This window comes from Rhinichthys klamathensis, unplaced genomic scaffold, assembly GCF_029890125.1.
Source record: "Rhinichthys klamathensis goyatoka isolate OS25496 unplaced genomic scaffold, OSU_Roscu_1.1 h1tg000064l_1, whole genome shotgun sequence".
Taxonomy (NCBI): Eukaryota; Metazoa; Chordata; class Actinopteri; order Cypriniformes; family Leuciscidae; genus Rhinichthys; species Rhinichthys klamathensis.
This window is the reverse complement of record NW_026606607.1, coordinates 2,742,269-2,763,203: the sequence shown is the minus strand read 5'-3', so window position 1 is coordinate 2,763,203 and position 20,935 is coordinate 2,742,269. Positions and strand designations below refer to the sequence as shown.

Sequence of the window (20,935 nt, the reverse complement as noted above, 5' to 3'; positions counted from 1 at the left end):
TTTTTTAAATATAAAAGTATTTTAAATTGAGGACCTTGAAAACATAGTAGCATAGTTAAAGGCAACGTTTACTTGTTTGAATACATTTTAAAATAAGTAAAAAAATAGCGATATAAGGGACTTACAGAAGCTTCTGTGCTCCATAGACACACGCTCTTACTCCTTCTGGACATGGGTGCTCTCTCGGGAGACCTGGGTGGTTGCTGTGGGGAACACGGTGGATCAAGTGTTCTCTGTGGGGTCTTGGCAGGCAGAGACACTCCCTTTTGCACATTCTTCTGCTGATGCCCCCACCAATCCCTCAACTTCTCCCTCTGCTTCCTAGGGATCCTGAGTTTTGCGGAAGACACATTTTGCGAATGCTGCCTCAGTAGCTCAGGGTTTTTAGCATCTCTCTTCTCGGAGATCTTGTCAATAACAAGTACTCCCTGTGTGCAACAAACAGGCGCTATCTCAGGCTCAGGGATCTTTTGATTTTGCCTCTTTGTGATGTTGTCAGGCATGGGTGGTCCCTGCAGAAAAGTGTAAGGCTTCTGCTGCAGCAGCTCCTGCCTTAATGGCTCAGGGATCTTAAGTTTGGGCCTAGGTCCCATCTTGTCCTGCATGGGTGCTCCATCTGAGGAGTATGTGAGCACCTTTGAGGACGCCTCTGGTGCCCTCTGTAGAGACTGGATGGCCATGGGTGGTCCCTGCAGAAAAGTGTAAGGCTGCCTTAATGGCTCAGGGATCTTAAGTTTGGGCCTAGGTCTCATCTTGTCCTGCATGGGTGCTCCATCTGAGGAGTATGTGAGCACCTTTGAGGACGCCACTGGTGCCCTCTGTAGAGACTGGATGGCCATGGGTGGTCCCTGCAGAAAAGTGTAAGGCTGCCTTAATGGCTCAGGGATCTTAAGTTTGGGCCTAGGTCCCATCTTGTCCTGCATGGGTGCTCCATCTGAGGAGTATGTGAGCACCTTTGAGGACGCCACTGGTGCCCTCTGTAGAGACTGGATGGCCATGGGTGGTCCCTGCAGAAAAGTGTAAGGCTGCCTTAATGGCTCAGGGATCTTAAGTTTGGGCCTAGGTCCCATCTTGTCCTGCATGGGTGCTCCATCTGAGGAGTATGTGAGCACCTTTGAGGACGCCACTGGTGCCCTCTGTAGAGACTGGATGGGCATGGGTGGTCCCTGCAGAAAAGTGTAAGGCTTCTTCTGCAGCAGCTCCTGCCTTAATGGCTCAGGGATCTTAAGTTTGGGCCTAGCTCCCATCTTGTCCTGCATGGGTGCTCCATCTGAGGAGTATGTGAGCACCTTTGAGGACGCCACTGGTGCCCTCTGTAGAGACTGGATGGGCATGGGTGGTCCCTGCAGAAAAGTGTAAGGCTTCTTCTGCAGCAGCTCCTGCCTTAATGGCTCAGGGATCTTAAGTTTGGGCCTAGGTCCCATCTTGTCCGGCATGGGTGCTCCATCTGAGGAGTATGTGAGCACCTTTGAGGACGCCACTGGTGCCCTCTGTAGAGACTGGATGGGCATGGGTGTTTCAAAAGAGGCATGTATCAGGTTTTTAGTCAAATGTAATGGGATCCTGAGTATTCCTCTTTGTTTGGACCCTATGGGCACAGGTGCTCCCTGTGTGGATATGACGGGCACGGGTTCTCCCTCTGTGGATCTGGCAGGCACAGGTGCTCCCTGTGTGGATCTGGCGGGCACAGGTGCCTCCTGTGTTGATCTGGCGGGCACAGGTGCTCCCTGTGTTGATCTGGCGGGCACAGGTGCTCCCTGTGTGGATCTGGCGGGCACAGGTGCTTCCTGTGTGGCTCTGGCGGGCACAGGTGCTCCCTGTGTTGATCTGGCGGGCACAGGTGCTTCCTGTGTGGCTCTGGCAGGCACAGGTGCTCTCTGTGTGGATCTGGCGGGCACAGGTGCTTCCTGTGTTGATCTGGCGGGCACAGGTGCTTCCTGTGTTGATCTGGCGGGCACAGGTGCTTCCTGTTTGGATCTGGCGGGCACAGGTGCTTCCCGTGTGGCTCTGGCAGGCACAGGTGCTCTCTGTGTGGATCTGGCGGGCACAGGTGCTTCCTGTGTGGATCTGGCGGGCACAGGTGCTTCCTGTTTGGATCTGGCAGGCACAGGTGCTTCCCGTGTGGCTCTGGCAGGCACAGGTGCTCTCTGTGTGGATCTGGCGGGCACAGGTGCTTCCTGTGTTGATCTGGCGGGCACAGGTGCTTCCTGTGTTGATCTGGCGGGCACAGGTGCTTCCCGTGTGGCTCTGGCAGGCACAGGTGCTCTCTGTGTGGATCTGGCAGGCACAGGTGCTTCCTGTGTTGATCTGGCGGGCACAGGTGCTTCCCGTGTGGCTTTGGCGGGCACAGGTGCTTCCTGTGTGGATCTGGCGGGCACAGGTGCTCTCTGTGTGGATCTGGCGGCCACAGGTGCTTCCTGTGTGGATCTGGCGGGCACAGGTGCTCTCTGTGTGGATCTGGCGGACACAGGTGCTCTTTGTGTGGATCTGGCGGACACAGGTGCTCTCTGTGTGGATCTGGAAGAGAAGGGTGCTCCCTGCGTCATCTTCTGCCTCCACTGCGGTGTGGTCTTCCGTGTTGCATCTGAGAAGCCCGAGTGCTGGAAATGAGCCTTCTCAGATGCATTACAGAAGACCAGGGATGAGGGACATGATGTTTCTCCCGCCTCCATTGTTTCCCCCCACTGGCCTGAGATGTCCCCGTACTCATAATCCTCAGGTATGGGGTCCGAAACCTCCATTATCGCCCACCACCGTCCCGCAGCAAGGGCCGTAGTAAGCTCATCTGAGTACTCAGTAGATGATGACTGCTCTGCACTCTCAAAAATGGTGGGCATGGTTGACAAACTCATATTGATGTTAGATATGTAGAAAATGAACTGGAAGTGAACAATACTATTTGCAATATACTATCTGTGAAACACTATGAAAGAAAGAGAAAGGGAAAAGATGATTTGAGTAAACATACAGTACAAGAACCTGAAAGCTTGTTGTCTTAAGCCCAACGTAAACTTATGTCATCCACATTCCGCATTTTGTCATCTGAAGTTCAACAGACATCCATGTGTAGCCCAATTTTTGTGTTTGCGCTAACGGTGTGTGCTCAACAACGCATACGGTAGGTGATTGTTAAGATAGAAGAATGTTGACACGACTCAGTACTGCTCTTTGACATCTGCTAGAGTATAAATAAGAAATTGTGCGGTGTCACACTGGTCCACCAACTAATAGCTGTGTGGACACGACTGTGCGTGAGATGGAGTGGAACGTGGAAAATGTAGTAGGCCTTTAATTTTCTAAAAAATAAAAATTTATACAGTGTATGCCCAGTGGCGATCCATCAGAAGAGGCAAGTGAGGCTGAGAGCCTCCTTGAAATGTATTTAAAATGAAAAACGAAGCTAAAAAAGTTAATTGTTATTTTTATCAATTTACCTACTAATGTGAATAACTCAGATGCACATAATGTAAATGTATATAGTCATGTTTTATTTTGCCGGTTGTCAAGGCAAATTTGATTGATTTAAACAAATCAGCTTAAGGCAAATAAGCTTTCAGTATCACTTCAGTGTGTCATCAGATCTGCTATCGTTTTGTCCTTTGAATATAAATGATCTACAATTATATATATAAAATGATTTGATCATTATTGATTCACATATCATGCTCTCATTTCCACACAAACCAGTGTAGTCATGCCTATTTATTTATCTAAATGTAGCTACAGCAAATCTATACAATAACATTCCACAGTTTAAGCAAATTCTTCTGCAAATTATATAAAGATTAAAATTCAGATCCCCAAACCCAGTGTAAAAAGCATAGGCTACTCACTCAATCGCCGACTCGCTACAAGAAGAAAAAATCCGCTGCACTCATTATTACGTCACCGAGCGTTCTGAGGAATGCGGCGATCATTATGACGTACTCGACCGCGAGTTTGTGAGGGATGGGAGACCTAGGCTGTTTCGTTGTATTAAAAGTGAACATGCAATACAAACAAAGACTGACTTAGCATTTTTAATTCATGATTGTTGATACAAAAACTAACGCTGTTTATTTGTTAGCATTTGCAGCTGGTGCATAAACAAGAGCAAGTAAAGCTGCAGATGGGTAGCCATACGTTTTATTATGAAGCATAACAGACTGTACTGAAACAAAATTAATCAACAGATATTACAATAAAAGCCCATTTCTGAAACAGAATATAATTCACAAAAAAGTTCCTCTAGGCTATCCTTGTTTTTTCCCCTTCTATTTCTAACAATAGCCTAAGTTAAGCAACATTATCAGATGAGGAAGAGTGCTGTCCCGAACATCAGTAGGACGTTGATTAAAATAAACAAGTTGTTAATATTACATGACTTACATTTTGATCTATATCGCCAATGAAAATAGTTCCAAATAAATCTATAAATCGTTGCGCATCTTTGAGAAACGGTTTCCCTGACTGAAAACTTTCCATAAGTTTAGCGGCTTTAGATGCTCTCTGAAGCGCAGACAGAGAAGCGAAACATAACGATGTCTTTTATCCAACCCCCCCCCCCCCCCCCCCCGGCCATTTTGGAGGCACTGAACGTAAACAATGCCATTGAACTGAACGGACTCGCAAATTTGGCTGATTATTGCTGCTGACAAATGGTCGAGTTTTGGTCTGTACTAATCGGTCGCATCGGGAAAAAACATTTCGAGTTCTATCTACTGCCAAAAGTTAAAGAGAAGAGTGTAAAAAACTGATGAAAGAAGGCGTTTGTGGTTGAGAGAGGCACAGCATCAGCTCATCAACCACATGACATGTGTTAATGAAGCGTTGACTATGGCTAAAATGTTGACGTATTTAACTATGGCTACATTCACACTGTCAGTCCAAATCCGATTATCTTTGTATCCGATTGGAATCTGATCTAAAATGATGTCCACACTGTGTATCGCAACTGTTCAGATCCGATGTGTGTATCCATGCAGCTCTTAGGCAATATGGCACTGACATTGTGTTGATGGAGGGGTTTGCATTTGCAATCGAGATGTCGTCTTATTTAAATTTTACAACATGGGAATGTGTAGCCGCCGCGCTGGACTACTGCGTCTTGAGCTGCAGAACTGTATGAGGATATTATGCACTACAGCTTTTTTTCCGCGCTAGTTTCAAAATATGTTTCAGAAATAATAATGTTCTGCTCGTCCGGCACTTTGCAACAACACAGAATTGTTTCGACAGCGACTTTCAGCGTGTTTCCTCTAACGTCTGACGTTTACATTTAACGTGAGAGTCACATACCACGCGAAATCCGATCGTTCAGACTGAAGCCGATGCCCTGATATGTGATTTGAATAGGATTTCAAACCACATATGAATGTAGCTTGAAACGGATTTCATGTGCTTTTTTGGACTGACAATCTGAACGTAGCCTGTGTCGGGATAAGAAATAGAAGGAAGAACTGCAGTACGGGCTAGAGAAGCTAGCTCGTTCGGACCTTTACCACATATTAACTTTAGTTTGTCAAAATGTTTCGCTCTCTCCTGCTTACTAAGTCCTTCTCTATATGATTTCGCACCTACTACGTGTTTTTACCATGGTTTATTAGAGTAACAATGTGTTCAGTAGTACATAAACAGTGCAATCCATGCCGTTGTTTACATCCGAGTGCCTCCATAATGGCCGCGCATCCGGGTTACCGCCCAGAACATGACGTTGGTGACAACCCGCCGCATACTCAATGAGTAGGTACTTAATTTCAATGAGTACTTACTTAACGAATGTACTTAATTTAAAACAAACAAGTTTAAAGTTACATTTACATTTATTCATTTAGCAGACGCTTTTATCCAAAGCGACTTACAAATGAGAACAATAGAAGCAGTTAAATTAACAGTAGGACAACAATACGCAAGTGCTATAACCCCTCTCAGTTCAATTTTAGTGCAGGTTTTTTTTTTTTTTAAATAGAAGAGAAGAGAAAGTGTTAGTACTACTGAATCAAGTGCTGCCGGAATAGATACGTCTTCAGCAGTTTCTTGAAAGTGGCTACTGACTCAGAAGCTCTGGTTGAGTTAGGCAGATCATTCCACCAGCAGGGAACAGTCATGGTAAAGGTCCGGGAAAGAGATTTTGTGCCTCTTTGAGATGGTACCACTAGACGACATTCGCTAGCAGAGCGCAAGTTTCTGGATGGCACATAAGTCTGAAGTAATGAGTTTAGGTAAGAGGGAGCAGTGCCAGTGGTTGTTCTGTATAGGCAAACGTCAGTGCCTTGAATTTAATGCGAGCGGCAACTGGCAACCAGTGCAATTGTGTGAGGAGAGGAGTGACGTGTGCTCTCTTTGGCTCATTAAAGACTACTGTGGCTGCAGCATTCTGGATCAGTTGCAGAGGTTTGACAGAGCAAGCTGGAAGACCAGCCAGGAGAGCATTACAATAGTCCAGTCTGGATAAAACAAGTGCTTGGACAAGGAGTTGTGTGGCATGCTCTGTAAGGAAGGGCCTGATCCTCCTAATGTTGTGCAAGGCAAATCTGCAGGACCGGGCAGTTCTAGCAATGTGGTCTGTGAATTTCAACTGATCATCAATTACAACCCCAAGGTTCCTAGCTGACCTTGATGGAGTTATGGATGACGAGCCTAGCTGAATGGAGAAGTTGTGACGAAGTGTTGGGTTGGCCGGGACCACAAGCAGCTCTGTCTTCGCAAGGTTTAGTTGAAGGTGGTGGTCCTTCATCCAGCCAGAAATGTCTGTCAGGCAGGCTGAGATACGAGCAGCTACCGTCGGATCTCAAGGTTCCTGAGTAATTTTGAGACAATGCCATCCATTAGTGACGACAGTACAGTGTTTGCTTTACTCCATATACAAATTGTCTATTTTTTCTCTATTTTCTATTGCTTTTTGTTTTCAGTTCATAGTGTTTACCAAGTCTGATTTTCATCTCTCTACAGTTTGAGTGATTGTGAAATCACAGAGAAAGATTGTGCTGCTCTGACTTCAGCTCTGAGATCAAACCCCTCACAACTGAGAGAACTGAATCTAGATAATAGAAACCTACGAGATCCGGGTGTGAAGCTTCTCTCTGTTGTACTGGAGGATCCTGACTGTAAACTGGAGAAACTCAGGTAAGATCATCTACAGTATATCATAGTCAGACATGTTATTGTCTTCTATAAGACTAAATCAGGGTTCCACAAATCTGGCACTGGAGGGCCGCTGCCCTACGGAGTTTAGCTCAAACCCTGATAAACTCCCCTTCCTGTAACTCTGAGGACATGGATCAGCTTGTTCAGGGTCTTTAATTAGTGTTGGATCTAAACTCTGCAGGACAGCGGCACTTCAAAACCAGATTTGAGGAACCCTGGACTAAATGCTTTGATGTAAATTTTAGGACTACACTGCAGAAAATAAATGTATTTTTCAGTATTTTTGTCGTCTTTTCTTTTTTGTATTCTTAATTGAAGATACATTTACTTGAGAAGCAAAATGACTTAAAATGTTAAGTCTTGTATACTGAAAAATTGCTTATGTATCTTGATTTAAGATACATAATTTTTAGATATTAGATATTTAGACTACGTCTGGATCAGATTCAGGACGATGAGTAGATCAAGTCCAACAACACCCCCAACGCTTCACAGTCCTATACCTCGTCCTGCGTCGACATTTCATTAAGAAACATTATCAGTTTTGATTTTACATATGCATCTGCTTACATACGTGACCCATTCTGACAAAATGAGTCGCAATGAGCAAATTTTCATGACTGAGCTACACCTGTTTGAATTTTATAGTCAAAGTCAATTTTGAGAATAATCAAGTTAAAGTTTTCTGAAGGTTCCAAAACAAAATCCTCTACCAACCATACCTTAAAATATCTGGTAATAACACCAAATTTGGCAAACACCAAGTCAAAACCAAATATCTATAGGATCAATATATATTAAACTTTTTTCCCCATGATCCCACAATTGTTTGATTAACATTAACGAAAAAGAAAGCCTATACATTCGGACCTACTGTACTGCTGATCTAATATAATGTTACACATCAGATGTTTTTCTCCAACTGTTAACCAAATGTTGACACTTAAGACATAGCAGATAATGTTTGCTTGAATACTCGCCAAGACAGATATTTTGAAATACTGTAATTCTGTGTAGGTATAAGTGTATATCGGGGTCACGTGCGGTCTGAGGCGTCTTTGAGGCACGTTTCGAATGTGTCAGTCAATGTGAGTAAAATAATTTAGTTTAAATCAGTATGAGTCTGAAAATCACATTTCATTGGTTCAGACTCATGCCATCGAGAATTCGCTATGAATATTCACAAAGTTGGATTGCTACGCTTTAAAACAATACCAAACTTGTGCTGAGTGAAAGAACAGTCGTCGAGAAGCGAGCAGAGAAACTGCATTTTTCATGGACAAATGAAAGGTACTCCTATCAGAAAACGTACAAATAAAGATACTTTATATATAATTTCACTCCTCCCCCACTGTTTAACTCTTTCCGGTAATAAAAAAAAGTGCACACTTCTAGTCATCACCATGACTGAATAAATTGTTCAATATTATGTATCATTTTGAATCACAGAAGCAGGTTTTGTAAATCATGTGTCTGAGTAGAAAAGGGGCCTAGTGACGCCACTGAGAAGTGCCGGTACACAAGAAAAAGTGAGGGTACACCACAGCTTAAAATATAGAAGTGCTGGTGCGTACCGGCCCACTTCGAGCACTGCTGGAGGCACATCATCACTACACACGGCTTATACAGTAGAGAACTGTTGAGAGTACAGGAAGATTACTGTGAAAACAACAAAAATCATTTAAAAAACATAAACTCAATATAGCAATGCACTGGAGAACCGGGGCCCGTTCTTCATACGTGGATTACTGTTATCTGGATTTTACTGTTGGCGATTTTACATGATCCAGGATTGTTAGGTTCTTCAAACCTGAACTTCTGCAGAGCAGTGATGAATAAAGTAACATGGTCAGTGTCGCGCTGGTGAGATTAGTTTGCGCTGTCCATTCTGTTTCGCTGGCAAACACGTCCTCTCTGCGGTGTCGAGTCGGTCGCACAGCTCGGTCCATTGAGCCGCACCGATGACGTCAGCACGGCACGAGCTCTGTAACACCGCTCCGTTTCGTCCCACTGAAGGTGTGTTTGGCTTCCCATACAACTCGCTACAACTAACCGCCATTGCTTAAGAGTTTGTGAGACGCGCCACATTAAACAGAAGTGTGGACACACAACTTCTTTTTCAAGGGAAATTAGCCATCATCAACTACCGAAATGTTTTCTTATTTCAGTAATGCGTATGAATGAATTTCACCAAGGTTGATCAATGTTTTTCGTTTCACTAGTGTTTGAAACGCTTTTCAATAATTGTTGCCTATACGGCCCTTCATACTGGAGATCTCATATTTGTCTCCTCTAAAGTTTGGAAGAGATCTCAGCAACATCACACACTGTGCTCAGATTTTTTTCCTAAACTAAAGACCCTGGTGGTCTCATATTTGTCTCCTCCAAAGTTTCAGACAAGAATGAACATTGATCTAGTTCATTTGTACAGTATGGTGTACTGGCAGTATAGCAGTTTTGTCTAATTAGTGTAGAAATATGTGAAATGCTTATAAATCATTAAATGTTTAAGTTTTATAGACCACATTATTACACATTTTTCAAGTGTGTCCAGGCAGGGCCGGATTAACCATTAGGGCAACTGGGCACTTGCCCAGGGGCCCACGACATCTAAGGGGCCCTGGGCCCCAGGGGCGGAGTGGCAATCGGGAGTTTCCCCGGTGGGCCGGTAGTGTTTCGAGGCCGCGAGGGCCGGTCTGATAAAATGTATTCATTGCAAGTTCGCCATGCGCACTTTTGGCCCAAGTGAGGGGAAGGAAAAAAATATTTTAGATAACGGAGCGTATATTTGCACTAAGTGCCTGTCTTTTTAGTAAAAAGACGCCCGTCACGGGATAGCTACAGTGGCGTGGGTCGTAGCGCGTCAAGTGCTTGAAAGCAGTTTTGATGCGCTCGACCCGAGTTCGAATCCGCCTTTTGCCGAACTCTCTCTTCTCCCTTTTCCCAACACATATGAGATGTAGAATGTATAACCTAACATAAAGTCTCTAGCGTTATATTTTGCCAACGAAATAAAATCGAAACCATGATATGGCTTTGTGCCTTTATAAAACAGCACAATACTTTAAGAATAGGCATCCTGTTTGTGCTGGGTGATTTAAAGAAAAGTGTGCACTTTGCTAACGCGATCAGCATGGTTATCTGGTGTTTTCTCCTAAATAAAAGCTCAAGGGTTTATTTCTTGCAAGTGAAGAAATTAGGACAAACGTATTTTAATTTTCCTGTATTATAGTGTAATGTAGACTAAAATATACTTTTGAAATATTCATTTTCATTTATAGTACATTTATAGGCTATATGGATTTTACGTCATAGGAATAGTTATATAAATCATTATTACATTATTATAATAATTGTTTGGCATCCTAAAACACCATTGATAATGTAATGTAGACTGAGACTCTCATAACTAAAAAGATGTTTGAGCCCTCTTTATTGTCTTGGTACAAATCAATGCTTTTTCTTTGTTCAACGAGCAGTTCATGGGTTGAAGCTCTTAATTTTGATCTCTCAAAGAGCACCAGATTGATGCATTTAACCTTAAAATGTACAAAATTTTCTTGCGGGGGAGCATGCCCCCCAACCCCCCTAGAGGCACAGAGGTCCACCCAACATAGTTTTACAAATTCCTATGGGAAAGAACGACCATTCATGAACTTTACTCCAGCATAGTACAACAAAGTTCCTTTAAAGTCAGTAAAACTGTTAATGCCATATTAAAATGTCCTTGGACAAAATATACATTTGGCCTGCCTAAGGGGGGGCCTACAAGACATTGTGCCCAGGGGCCTCTGAACTCTTAATCCGGCCCTGTGTCCAGGCATATATTGTTATCCATTTAATATGAAGAGACAATTTTATTAGTCTTTTTCATTATAATATATATTATAACATTTCTAAAGACACTTATTTACTGTTGTGGTAATAAACACTTATGTGTTAAACTTCAAGCATGAAATTATAAGGCAACGCAAATAATAGAAATTACTTTAATAAATTACATTTATTCACTATACAAATAAATGTGAAATTCATTGAAAAGTTATGGAGGGTTTTGGGTAAGTGTATCCACAACGTTGGTGCCTACGTTCTGTTATTATGCATCATCATCATCATTGTTCCACGTTCTCATTGGTTTGCTGGCATTTGGGGGATGCGAAAGGAAAGCTGACTGTGAATAGAGCTTCAGGGATGACATCAAAACCTGGAAGACTAATTCGCCACTGGTTGCCTCGAATTTATGGAAGCTTGTTTCTGCCACGGGATAAAACAATTTAAAAGATAATTGTGACTTTTTATCTCGCAATTCTGACTTTTTCTTGCAATTGTTATTTATGTCACTTAATTGTGAGTTTGGCCCTGTCACAAATGGCACCCTAAACACTCGCGGTCTTCCTCTGAGTCCGCACTTTCGTGACGTAACGCCGCTTTGACTGTCGGGAAGAAGTCTGCTGCGGAGCTCGCTTCAGTGTGGGCTCAGCAAAAGTGGGCATGTAGGGCACATATCGACTGCTGAGCGGCGCTCGTGAGTCCCCTTCTGAAACCTAAAATTACTAAATGGACACCCTACAGTCTCATGGACTTAACGGGACGCGGAAGCCATTGTAAGTCTACAAGACTGAAAGTGCATATGAAGTGTGCCATTTGACAGGGCCTTTAAATCTCGGTGAGTGGATTCTGACAAAATGAAACGCCTCTGATTGGCCACTGCGTTCAATAGACCAACAAACATGACTGTGATTGGCTACATTTCTCACCGCTGTAAAAACACATTGTAAATAAACATTTGACGTTCTCCAGAGTTCAAACACAAAAACACACTTGAGAGTTTGCCAGTATGATATTATTACAGAATCAACTGAGGGTGCTCTTGCATTCATTTGAGAGATTTAAATTTGACTTTGTGATGTTTTTTACCCATGTTTTAATTTAACAAAAACATTATTTGTGATCAAGCATTAATTGACAGACGCCCTGCAGTACGGCTGCGGACACTTGTGTTAAACTGATCTGAACTGAGAGAGTGAAGAGTGTGTCATTGTTCTCTACAGGTTGAGGGATTGTGGAGTCACAGATGAAGGTTTTGCTGCTCTGACTTCAGCTCTGAGATCAAACCCCTCACACCTGAGAGAACTGAATCTGACTGGGAATAAACTAGGAGATTCAGTTCCTCTGCTCTCTGCTGTACTGGAGGATCCTCACTGTAAAATGGAGAATCTGAGGTAAGATTGTCTCTCTGATAGTCACACATGTCTTTGTCCTCATTTTAGAAGCTAATTTTGTCCTAAAATTCTTACTGTTCTATAAACACTAAATCTCAGCACAGAAATCACAGGTGTACACACATGTCTAATCTCATGATCTGGTATTAGTGTTCATTGTTACATTTAAAAAAATATTTCATTATTTAATCATTTTAGTGTGTTCCACTCTGACTACAATGACATGTTATTCAACAGTGTTTTCCCCAATGATGTTCCTGTATAATAAGTCAGTGGTTCTCAACCCTGATCCTGGAGTTTCACCAGCACTGCACAGTTTAGATGTCTCTCTAATCAAACACAGCAGATTCAACTCATCAGCTCGTTAGTAAAGACTCCAAGATCTCCGGTGGGTTTGGCAGAGAAGAGAGACATCCAAAATGTGCAGTGTTGGGCTTCTGCTGGGTGGTTTCTCAGATCTAAGAATGGACTTGTGTTCTTTGTGGAGAAAGAATGAACGTGCCCAAATGAATAGTTCAATATTATGTATCATTTTGATGCACAGAAGCAGGAAACGTAAATCTCGTTAATCTAAATCTGGAGCGCCCAAACCTGTTCCTGGAGATCTACCTCTCTGCAGAGTTCAGATCCAGCACTCCTGAACCAGCTACTTAAGCTCTTCAGGAGCACTTCAGAATTACAGTGAGTGCTGGTTAATACAGCAGTGTTTCCCACTGTTTCTGTGGCCTGTTGCATGAAGCCAGTTTCAGTTTCTCCCCTTGTAAGTTTGAGATTATTTTGAGCAAACTCTGTTTTTTCGGGCTCAAGAAGGTGGATTGGTTTTTAGCGGGTTCCATCGCCATGGTAACTAACTTGCGCTGCAGGATGACCTTGAATAAAATGAATTTATTCTGTGGTCGAGATCACAAACCAAAACTGGACCAATCAGCTGTGAGTAAAGTGACATGTATCTGATGCAATAAAGCCACTCCGCCTGTATCTCTCACTCCAAATTAAAGCAGTTTAGGGTGAATTTTTTAAATATTTATATTATATGAATTTAATTATTTATAATTCATATAGTATATTCATATAATCATTCTCTTAATTTAAAATTAACCCTAAAAGGGGTGATGTATCCTGGGAGATACAAACATTCAAGAGGCTGTGGGGAGAAGCAGGGAAAGTGTTGGTTTCATTTCTCAGTTTTCATGTCGATCTCCAGCGACGCTCCAGTTAGCACAGCTTGACTTGGAAATTGAGCACTCACTCACTCATTACGGAAACATATGAACTAAAACATAGCTTTATATCTTGCAAATAACATCAGAATAAAACGATTAAAACATTTAAGTTAACCTTTGTGTTACTCTTGTGTGCTTTCATCTTCACGATGAGTCTGTCACAGAGTGAAGAGGTGTCGTTGTTTTTTGAGATCATTTAGATATGTTGGATTATGAAGCACAGGTGTCGAAAGCTTTTTGAATTTCTTCATAAATTCTTTTTTTGATAAAATATTTTGACTGATAAATCTCCAATTGAAATTTAGACATATTTAATAGTCTGTGTAGAATTGTGGCTTGTAGTGTTGATCTGAACTGAGAGAGTGAAGAGTGTGTCATTGTTCTCTACAGGTTGAGGTATTGTGGAGTCACAGATGAAGGTTTTGCTGCTCTGACTTCAGCTCTGAGATCAAACCCCTCACACCTGAGACTACTGGATCTGACTGGGAATAAACTAGGAGATTCAGTTCCTCTGCTCTCTGCTGTACTGGAGGATCCTCACTGTAAACTGGAGAATCTGGGGTAAGATTGTCTCTCTGATAGTCACACATGTCTTTGTCCTCATTTTACAAGCTAATTTTAGTCCTAAAATTCTGTTCTATAAACACTAAATCTCAGCACAGAAATCACAGGTGTACACAAATGTCTAATCTCATGATCTGGTATTAGTGTTCATTTTTACATTCTTTTTAAAATGTGTCCTTTAGATTTAGTCAGTATTTCATTATATTCATTATGTTCAATAATTTGAGTCTGTTTCACTCTGACTACAGTGACAATCCTGTTCCCCCACGTTTACTCACCAGTGTTTTCCCTAATGATGTTTCTGTGCAATAATAGTGGTTCCCAACCCTGATCCTATAGTTCCCCCTGCACTGCACAATCCTTAATCGTTGAAGTTTCTGCTTTTAACAGCTCTTTCCGTAGCTACAAAAATACAATTCTTCAAAGTAGCTTTTCAAACACTACTAATGTACTAATATGAAAGATAATAAGCAAAAGAAATGTAATAACTTCATGCTGATCTTCATGGTCTTATATGCAGGGAAAACACCTGAACTTCTGTGGAGCAGTGATGAATAAAGTAACATGGTCAGTGTCGCGCTGGTGAGATTAGTTTGCGCTGTCCATTCGGTTTCGCTGGCAAACACGTCCTCTCTGCGATGTCGAGTCGGTCGCACAGCTCGGTCCATTGAGCCGCACCGATGATGTCAGCACGGCACGAGCTCTGTAACACCGCTCCGTTTCGTCCCACTGAAGGTGTGTTTGGCTTCCCATACAACTCGCTACAACTAACCGCCATTGCTTAAGAGTTTGTGAGACGCGCCACATTAAACAGAAGTGTGGACACACAACTTCTTTTTCAAGGGAAATTAGCCATCATCAACTACCGAAATATTTTCTGATTTCAGTAATGCGTATGAATGAATTTCACCAAGGTTGATCAATGTTTTTCGTTTCACTATAGTGTTTGAAATGCTTTTCAATAATTGTTGCCTATACGGCTCTTCATACTGGAGATCTCATATTTGTCTCCTCTAAAGTTTGGAAGAGATCTCAGCAACATCACACACTGTGCTCAGATTTTTTTCCTAAACTAAAGGCCCGGGTGGTCTCATATTTGTCTCCTCCAAAGTTTCAGACAAGAATGAACATTGATCTAGTTCATTTGTACAGTATGGTGTACTGGCAGTATAGCAGTTTTGTCTAATTAGTGTAGAAATATGTGAAATGCTTATAAATCATTAAATGTTTAAGTTTTATAGACCACATTATTACATTTTTCAAGTGTCCAGACATATATTGTTATCCATTCAATATGAAGAGACAATTTTATTAGTCTTTTTCATTATAATATATATTATAACATTTCTAAAGACACTTAATTACTGTTTTGGTAATAAACTCTTATGTGTTAAACTTCAAGCATGAAGTATTGCAAATAATAGAAATAAATGATGAAAATGAAATTGGTCTTAACCCCTTAAGTGTCACCATAGCCATTACATATTTAAAACAGTAATATGCTATACTAAACCTAAACTAATATTGACAAACTATATATCATTTGAAAGCTTACAATCTGTAGGTTTCATATTTGGTGATTGATTATCAAAATAAATTACAGAAGAGCCGTAATCTGTCAATTTGCAACAAGAATATTTTCATATTCCTAAGGCGTGTTAAGACCTTTATTTTGAAATAGTGATGAACATGAAAATCATGAAAGAATGGTAGAAACCTCAGTTTGTTTTCATGCCAATAGTTCAAAAGATAATATCCATTAATTTTTTTTAGAAAAAAAGGTCTGAAAATGTTTTAAATATAAAGAAATAATTGTGTCAGCGAGCTATAACGCACATGCGTGTTATTTTTATGTGATTATTAGAGGTTGAATTCATATCAAAATATGCCAAACTTCCTTTACTACTGAATAGGATGTCTACTTCATAAATTGTATGAAAATTGTGGAAATAATGGTTCAGATCACTCAAAACACATATGGAAATGGAGGCGCCCTTATATGGGCAGTAAAAAGTTTGGTACTGCGCCCAAACAAAATCTTACTGAAAGCTAATTTTTTGAGATATCAACCTAAAATTTGAAACACAACTTGTTCAGAGTTTTGGCTTTGATTTACTTGCAGTTTTAGAGTCCACCAGGTTTTGAAAAAATATATTTTATATCAAATATGAATAATTAAATTTTTACATTTTACATTTTCATAAACTCAAACTTCTATAACTTTTTTACTGTTTCACTTTCTTAATTCACTTTCTTAATTTATTTCACTTCTACAAACATCTGCCAAATGTCTTCTTTAAAACAAGACCAATCTTACATCTATATTCCAAAGCAATCTTGAATTACAACCATTTAAGTTTGGATTGTGCATTTTCATGTTTATTCAAAAAAGGATGCGCGACACTTAAGATAAAAGCTTCAGGTCAGGGGCATTCAGTCCATATACTGTAAGCTGTGAATGCTCTGCTGAACCAATGCATTTAAGAGAATGGGTTCGCGGACTCGCAAATTAATATTAACACTATAAATTCCCTTGTCGTTCTAGGTGTAAAATAAAGCTTACATAATAAAATTATGCTGTACATATGTAACTGTCTGCATACCTGCCAACTTTTGAGTTTTGCTCGACGTGAGATTTGTTGACGGGGGGGGGGGGGGGGGGGGGGAGGGGGGGTAGAGACGAGTGAGATTTGTTGACGGGGGGGTCGCTCGCGCAAGGTCTCTCGCTCGCTCTACGCGGTTTGGAGCACAATCTCTGTCTCGCATGCACGCTCGCTCTAGATAACGGGAGATTTTTAACGAATTTGCGGTATAACTAGTCGATCACGAGTGGCTCAACAGGTAGATATATAGATAAACTCATCTTCCAGGCATTTGACCGCCCGGGTTGACACTTCAGCGTGAGAAATCGGGAGTGTGGCGTGTGAGCGTGTGAAACCAATCAAATGCGGGTGTCTCACGGCCAATGCGTGAGAGTTGGCAGCTATGTGTCTGTCATTTATTTATTTGCCAATCGACTTTTTTTTTTTTTTAAATAAGTGCCAGTTATAAATTAAATTAAATTTAATACATTATTAGCTAAATGTGTAATTTGTATATGTACATTTCTGAAATACATAACTTGGACACAGTCACCTCTGATAACAGATCACTCTAAATTGTAATGTAGATGTGCATTTTCTGTAAAGCTGCTTTGAAACAGCATGTATTGTGAAAAGCGCTATACAAATAAATGTGAAATTCATTGAAAAGTTATGGAGGGTTTTGGGTAAGTGTATCCACAACGTTGGTGCCTACGTTCTGTTATTATGCATCATCATCATCATTGTTCCGCGTTCTCATTGGTTTGCTGGCATTTGGGGGATGCGAAAGGAAAGTTGACTGTGAATAGAGCTTCAGGGATGACATCAAAACCTGGAAGACTAATTCGCCACTGGTTGCCTCGAATTTATGGAAGCTTGTTTCCGCCACGGTATAAAACAATTTAAAAGATAATTGTGACTTTTTATCTCGCAATTCTGACTTTTTCTTGCAATTGTTATTTATGTCACTTAATTGTGAGTTTGGCCCTGTCACAAATGGCACCATAAACACTCGCGGTCTTCCTCTGAGTCCGCACTTTCGTGACAAACGCCGCTTTGACTGTCGGGAAGAAGTCTGCTGCGGAGCTCGCTTCAGTGTGGGCTCAGCAAAAGTGTACATGTAGGGCACATATCGACCGCTGAGCGGCGCTCGTGAGTCCCCTTCTGAAACCTAAAATTACTAAATGGACACCCTACAGTCTCATGGACTTAACGGGATGCGGAAGCCATTGTAAGTCTTCAAGACTGAAAGTGCATATGAAGTGTGCCATTTGGGACAGGGCCTTTATATCTCGGTGAGTGGATTCTGACTAAATGAAACGCCTCTGATTGGCCACTGCGTTCAATAGACCAACAAACATGACTGTGATTGGCTACATTTCTCACCGCTGTAAAAACACATTGTAAATAGAAACATTTGACGTTCTCCAGAGTTCAAACACAAAAACACACTTGAGAGTTTGCTGGTATGATATTATTACAGAATCAACTGAGGGTGCTCTTGCATTCATTTGAGAGTGCTTATATTTAAATTTGACATAAATTTGACTTGGTGTTTTTACCCATGTTTTAATTTAACAAAAAATTATTTGTGATCAAGCATTAATTGACAGACGCCCTGCAGTACGGCTGCGGACACTTGTGTTAAACTGATCTGAACTGAGAGAGTGAAGAGTGTGTCATTGTTCTCTACAGGTTGAGTTATTGTGGAGTCACAGATGAAGGTTTTGCTGCTCTGACTTCAGCTCTGAGATCAAACCCCTCACACCTGAGACTACTGGATCTGACTGGGAATAAACTAGGAGATTCCGTTCCTCTGCTCTCTGCTGTACTGGAGGATCCTCACTGTAAACTGGAGAGGCTGTGGTAAGATGAACTCTCTGATAAACACATATATATTTGTCCTTGCTAAATATATTCTTTATTAGTAATGTAATAGTTTAAACTTTTTTACTCATTGATCACCAACTTTGCTTGTTTCGGGTCTGAAGAAGGAGTGCAACCAAACAATTACACATCCACACAACACAAATGAGAGACAATTGAATACATTTTATTGAGAGCTCATTTTCTGTACAATTATAGTTTTACCAGGAAAACCAAAACCAGTAGTTTTATGTGTGATTCATAGACGCTCAGTTAAACAATAAATTACAAGTGAGTGATACTTACATCAGTCCAAATGCACATTAAATAAATATTCAGTTAAATCAGTGAACATCACCGGTGAGCCAATGCTTGATTAAACATGCTAATCCTAAAACATAAATGTTATTCCCAGCATATATATATATATATATATATACTCCACATCACAAACAAGACAAAGACAAAGATCATTTGTTCACATAATGTCAACATCATGGAATCAAGTCATTTCCAAGTAACATAATTAAGAAGTTTTAAAGTGATTTTAATATGGTTCCCTAACTGGATTAATTCATTCAATTTTACTGCATGGTATTTGTCCCTCAGTTTTACCTCAAGTACACGGAAAACCGACATCCTTTATAAAACAGTGTAGAATATAGTGGCATTCATTGCTTGTCACTACATTCAAATCACATCACACATTGCAATCTTTAATAAAATGGTAATTTTACACACCGTTTACACAGTGTCATTGTTCTCTACAGGTTGAGTAATTGTGGAGTCACAGATGAAGGTTTTGCTGCTCTGACTTCAGCTCTGAGATCAAACCCCTCACACCTGAGACTACTGGATCTGACTGGGAATAAACTAGGAGATTCAGACATAAAGCTTCTCTCTGATCTAAAGAATGATCCACATTATAAACTGGAGACACTATATTGTAAGTGGATTATTTACTACAGATTACAAAACATGGTAATTTGTAACATTTTTCGTTAGATTACACAAGCTTTGTAACCTAATCTAAATAATTTAGAATACTTTGGAATACTAATAAGGTTTGTAACACACAGGGTCCACCAAACATAGGACTTGGTTTCCCCTGCATATTATTTTTAACAACATCAGTTTTACAGAGTATTTCTTGAAGAAATATATATTTTTAGAAAAAAATGATAACTTTTTTTTTTTTTTTTTTACTGATACAACACAATGCATTAAAAGCTGGGGTGTGTACACTTTTTAAATTGCATGAACAATATAAATTGTAATTATTTTGTCTTCTGCGAAACAGGGAATTATTCGCTTCTGAAGGGCAGTACTAAATGAAAAAAAGATGATCTTTAAACAAAATGTACACATCATCATAATCCTGTTTAAAGTTTACACCACCTGCTCGTAATGCATTGTTTCCTTCTTGAGCATCAGTAAATGTTTTCACCTTTTGTAATAGTTGTGTATGAGTCACTCAATTGTCCTTGATGTAAAAAGATGAATCTCAAAATCATAGTCATTGTTGGAAAGGTGTCAAATATGCAGAAGATGCTGGAAAACTTAAAAATGTGCAATACCTGGAGGATTTTTCTGAAGAACAGCGGGCAGGTTCATTGCTCAGTTATTTTTCCTGGATCCTGTAATAAACAATATTTGTTCTCATTATTCTGAGAACAGACACAGTCTCTATGGAATGGACTACATGTGCTATTATCATTTAATCAGTACATAGATGATGTCCGACAGCAGGTCTGCTCTGACTCTGGGCTGCAGGCCATTCTCACAGAAGAATCTTACAATTACAAGATTACAATTAATTGAGAGAGTAGTTTCTGTTCATCACATCATTCATATAATGCGAATAATCTACTGAACCTTTCGTTTCCACGAGGGTAAGTGGGTAGTGTTCCTGACACGATGATCTTTTCACAATGGTCTTGACCAGAATCTCTGACTGTCGCAGCTTGTCGTTCCCCGCGTGCGGCACAACAGCTCTGATGTTCTCCTCACCTTTACATCTCTGGCTGTAATATTAATGTACTCTGTATGTATCTCTGCCTGTGTTTGTTCTGAAATGAATCTACTGGTGTGATGTGACCGCAGTAATGTCTCGTACTCCATATATGACTGTCTGTGTGTTTAAATGTATTTTCCTCAGGGTGAGCTGATGGTGAATAAGGAGCCGCTACAGAGACGTCACAGTCAACAGAGACTGAAGACACAGAGACGTCACAGCGATCTCACTCTCGTGTGTGTGTGTGACTTCACAGCAGTTTCTTGTTTGGATCTTTTTGTGGGTCTGATTTTTTTTTTTATATCACAGATGACATCAGATTACCACAATGATCTAATA

General features: G+C 40.8%; 1 protein-coding gene across 1 annotated transcript in view; it reads left to right on the top strand.

Moving 5' to 3' along the window:
• LOC130084389 (ribonuclease inhibitor-like) overlaps positions 1-20,935 on the top strand; it is a 130,499-nt gene that overhangs the window by 72,113 nt on the left and 37,451 nt on the right. Inside the window, exons 7-11 of the mRNA XM_056249791.1 lie at positions 6,960-7,104; positions 12,177-12,347; positions 13,961-14,131; positions 18,412-18,582; positions 19,353-19,381. Of these exons, the coding sequence (XP_056105766.1) occupies positions 6,960-7,104; positions 12,177-12,347; positions 13,961-14,131; positions 18,412-18,582; positions 19,353-19,381 (687 nt within the window). The remainder of the gene's footprint in view (positions 1-6,959; positions 7,105-12,176; positions 12,348-13,960; positions 14,132-18,411; positions 18,583-19,352; positions 19,382-20,935) is intronic.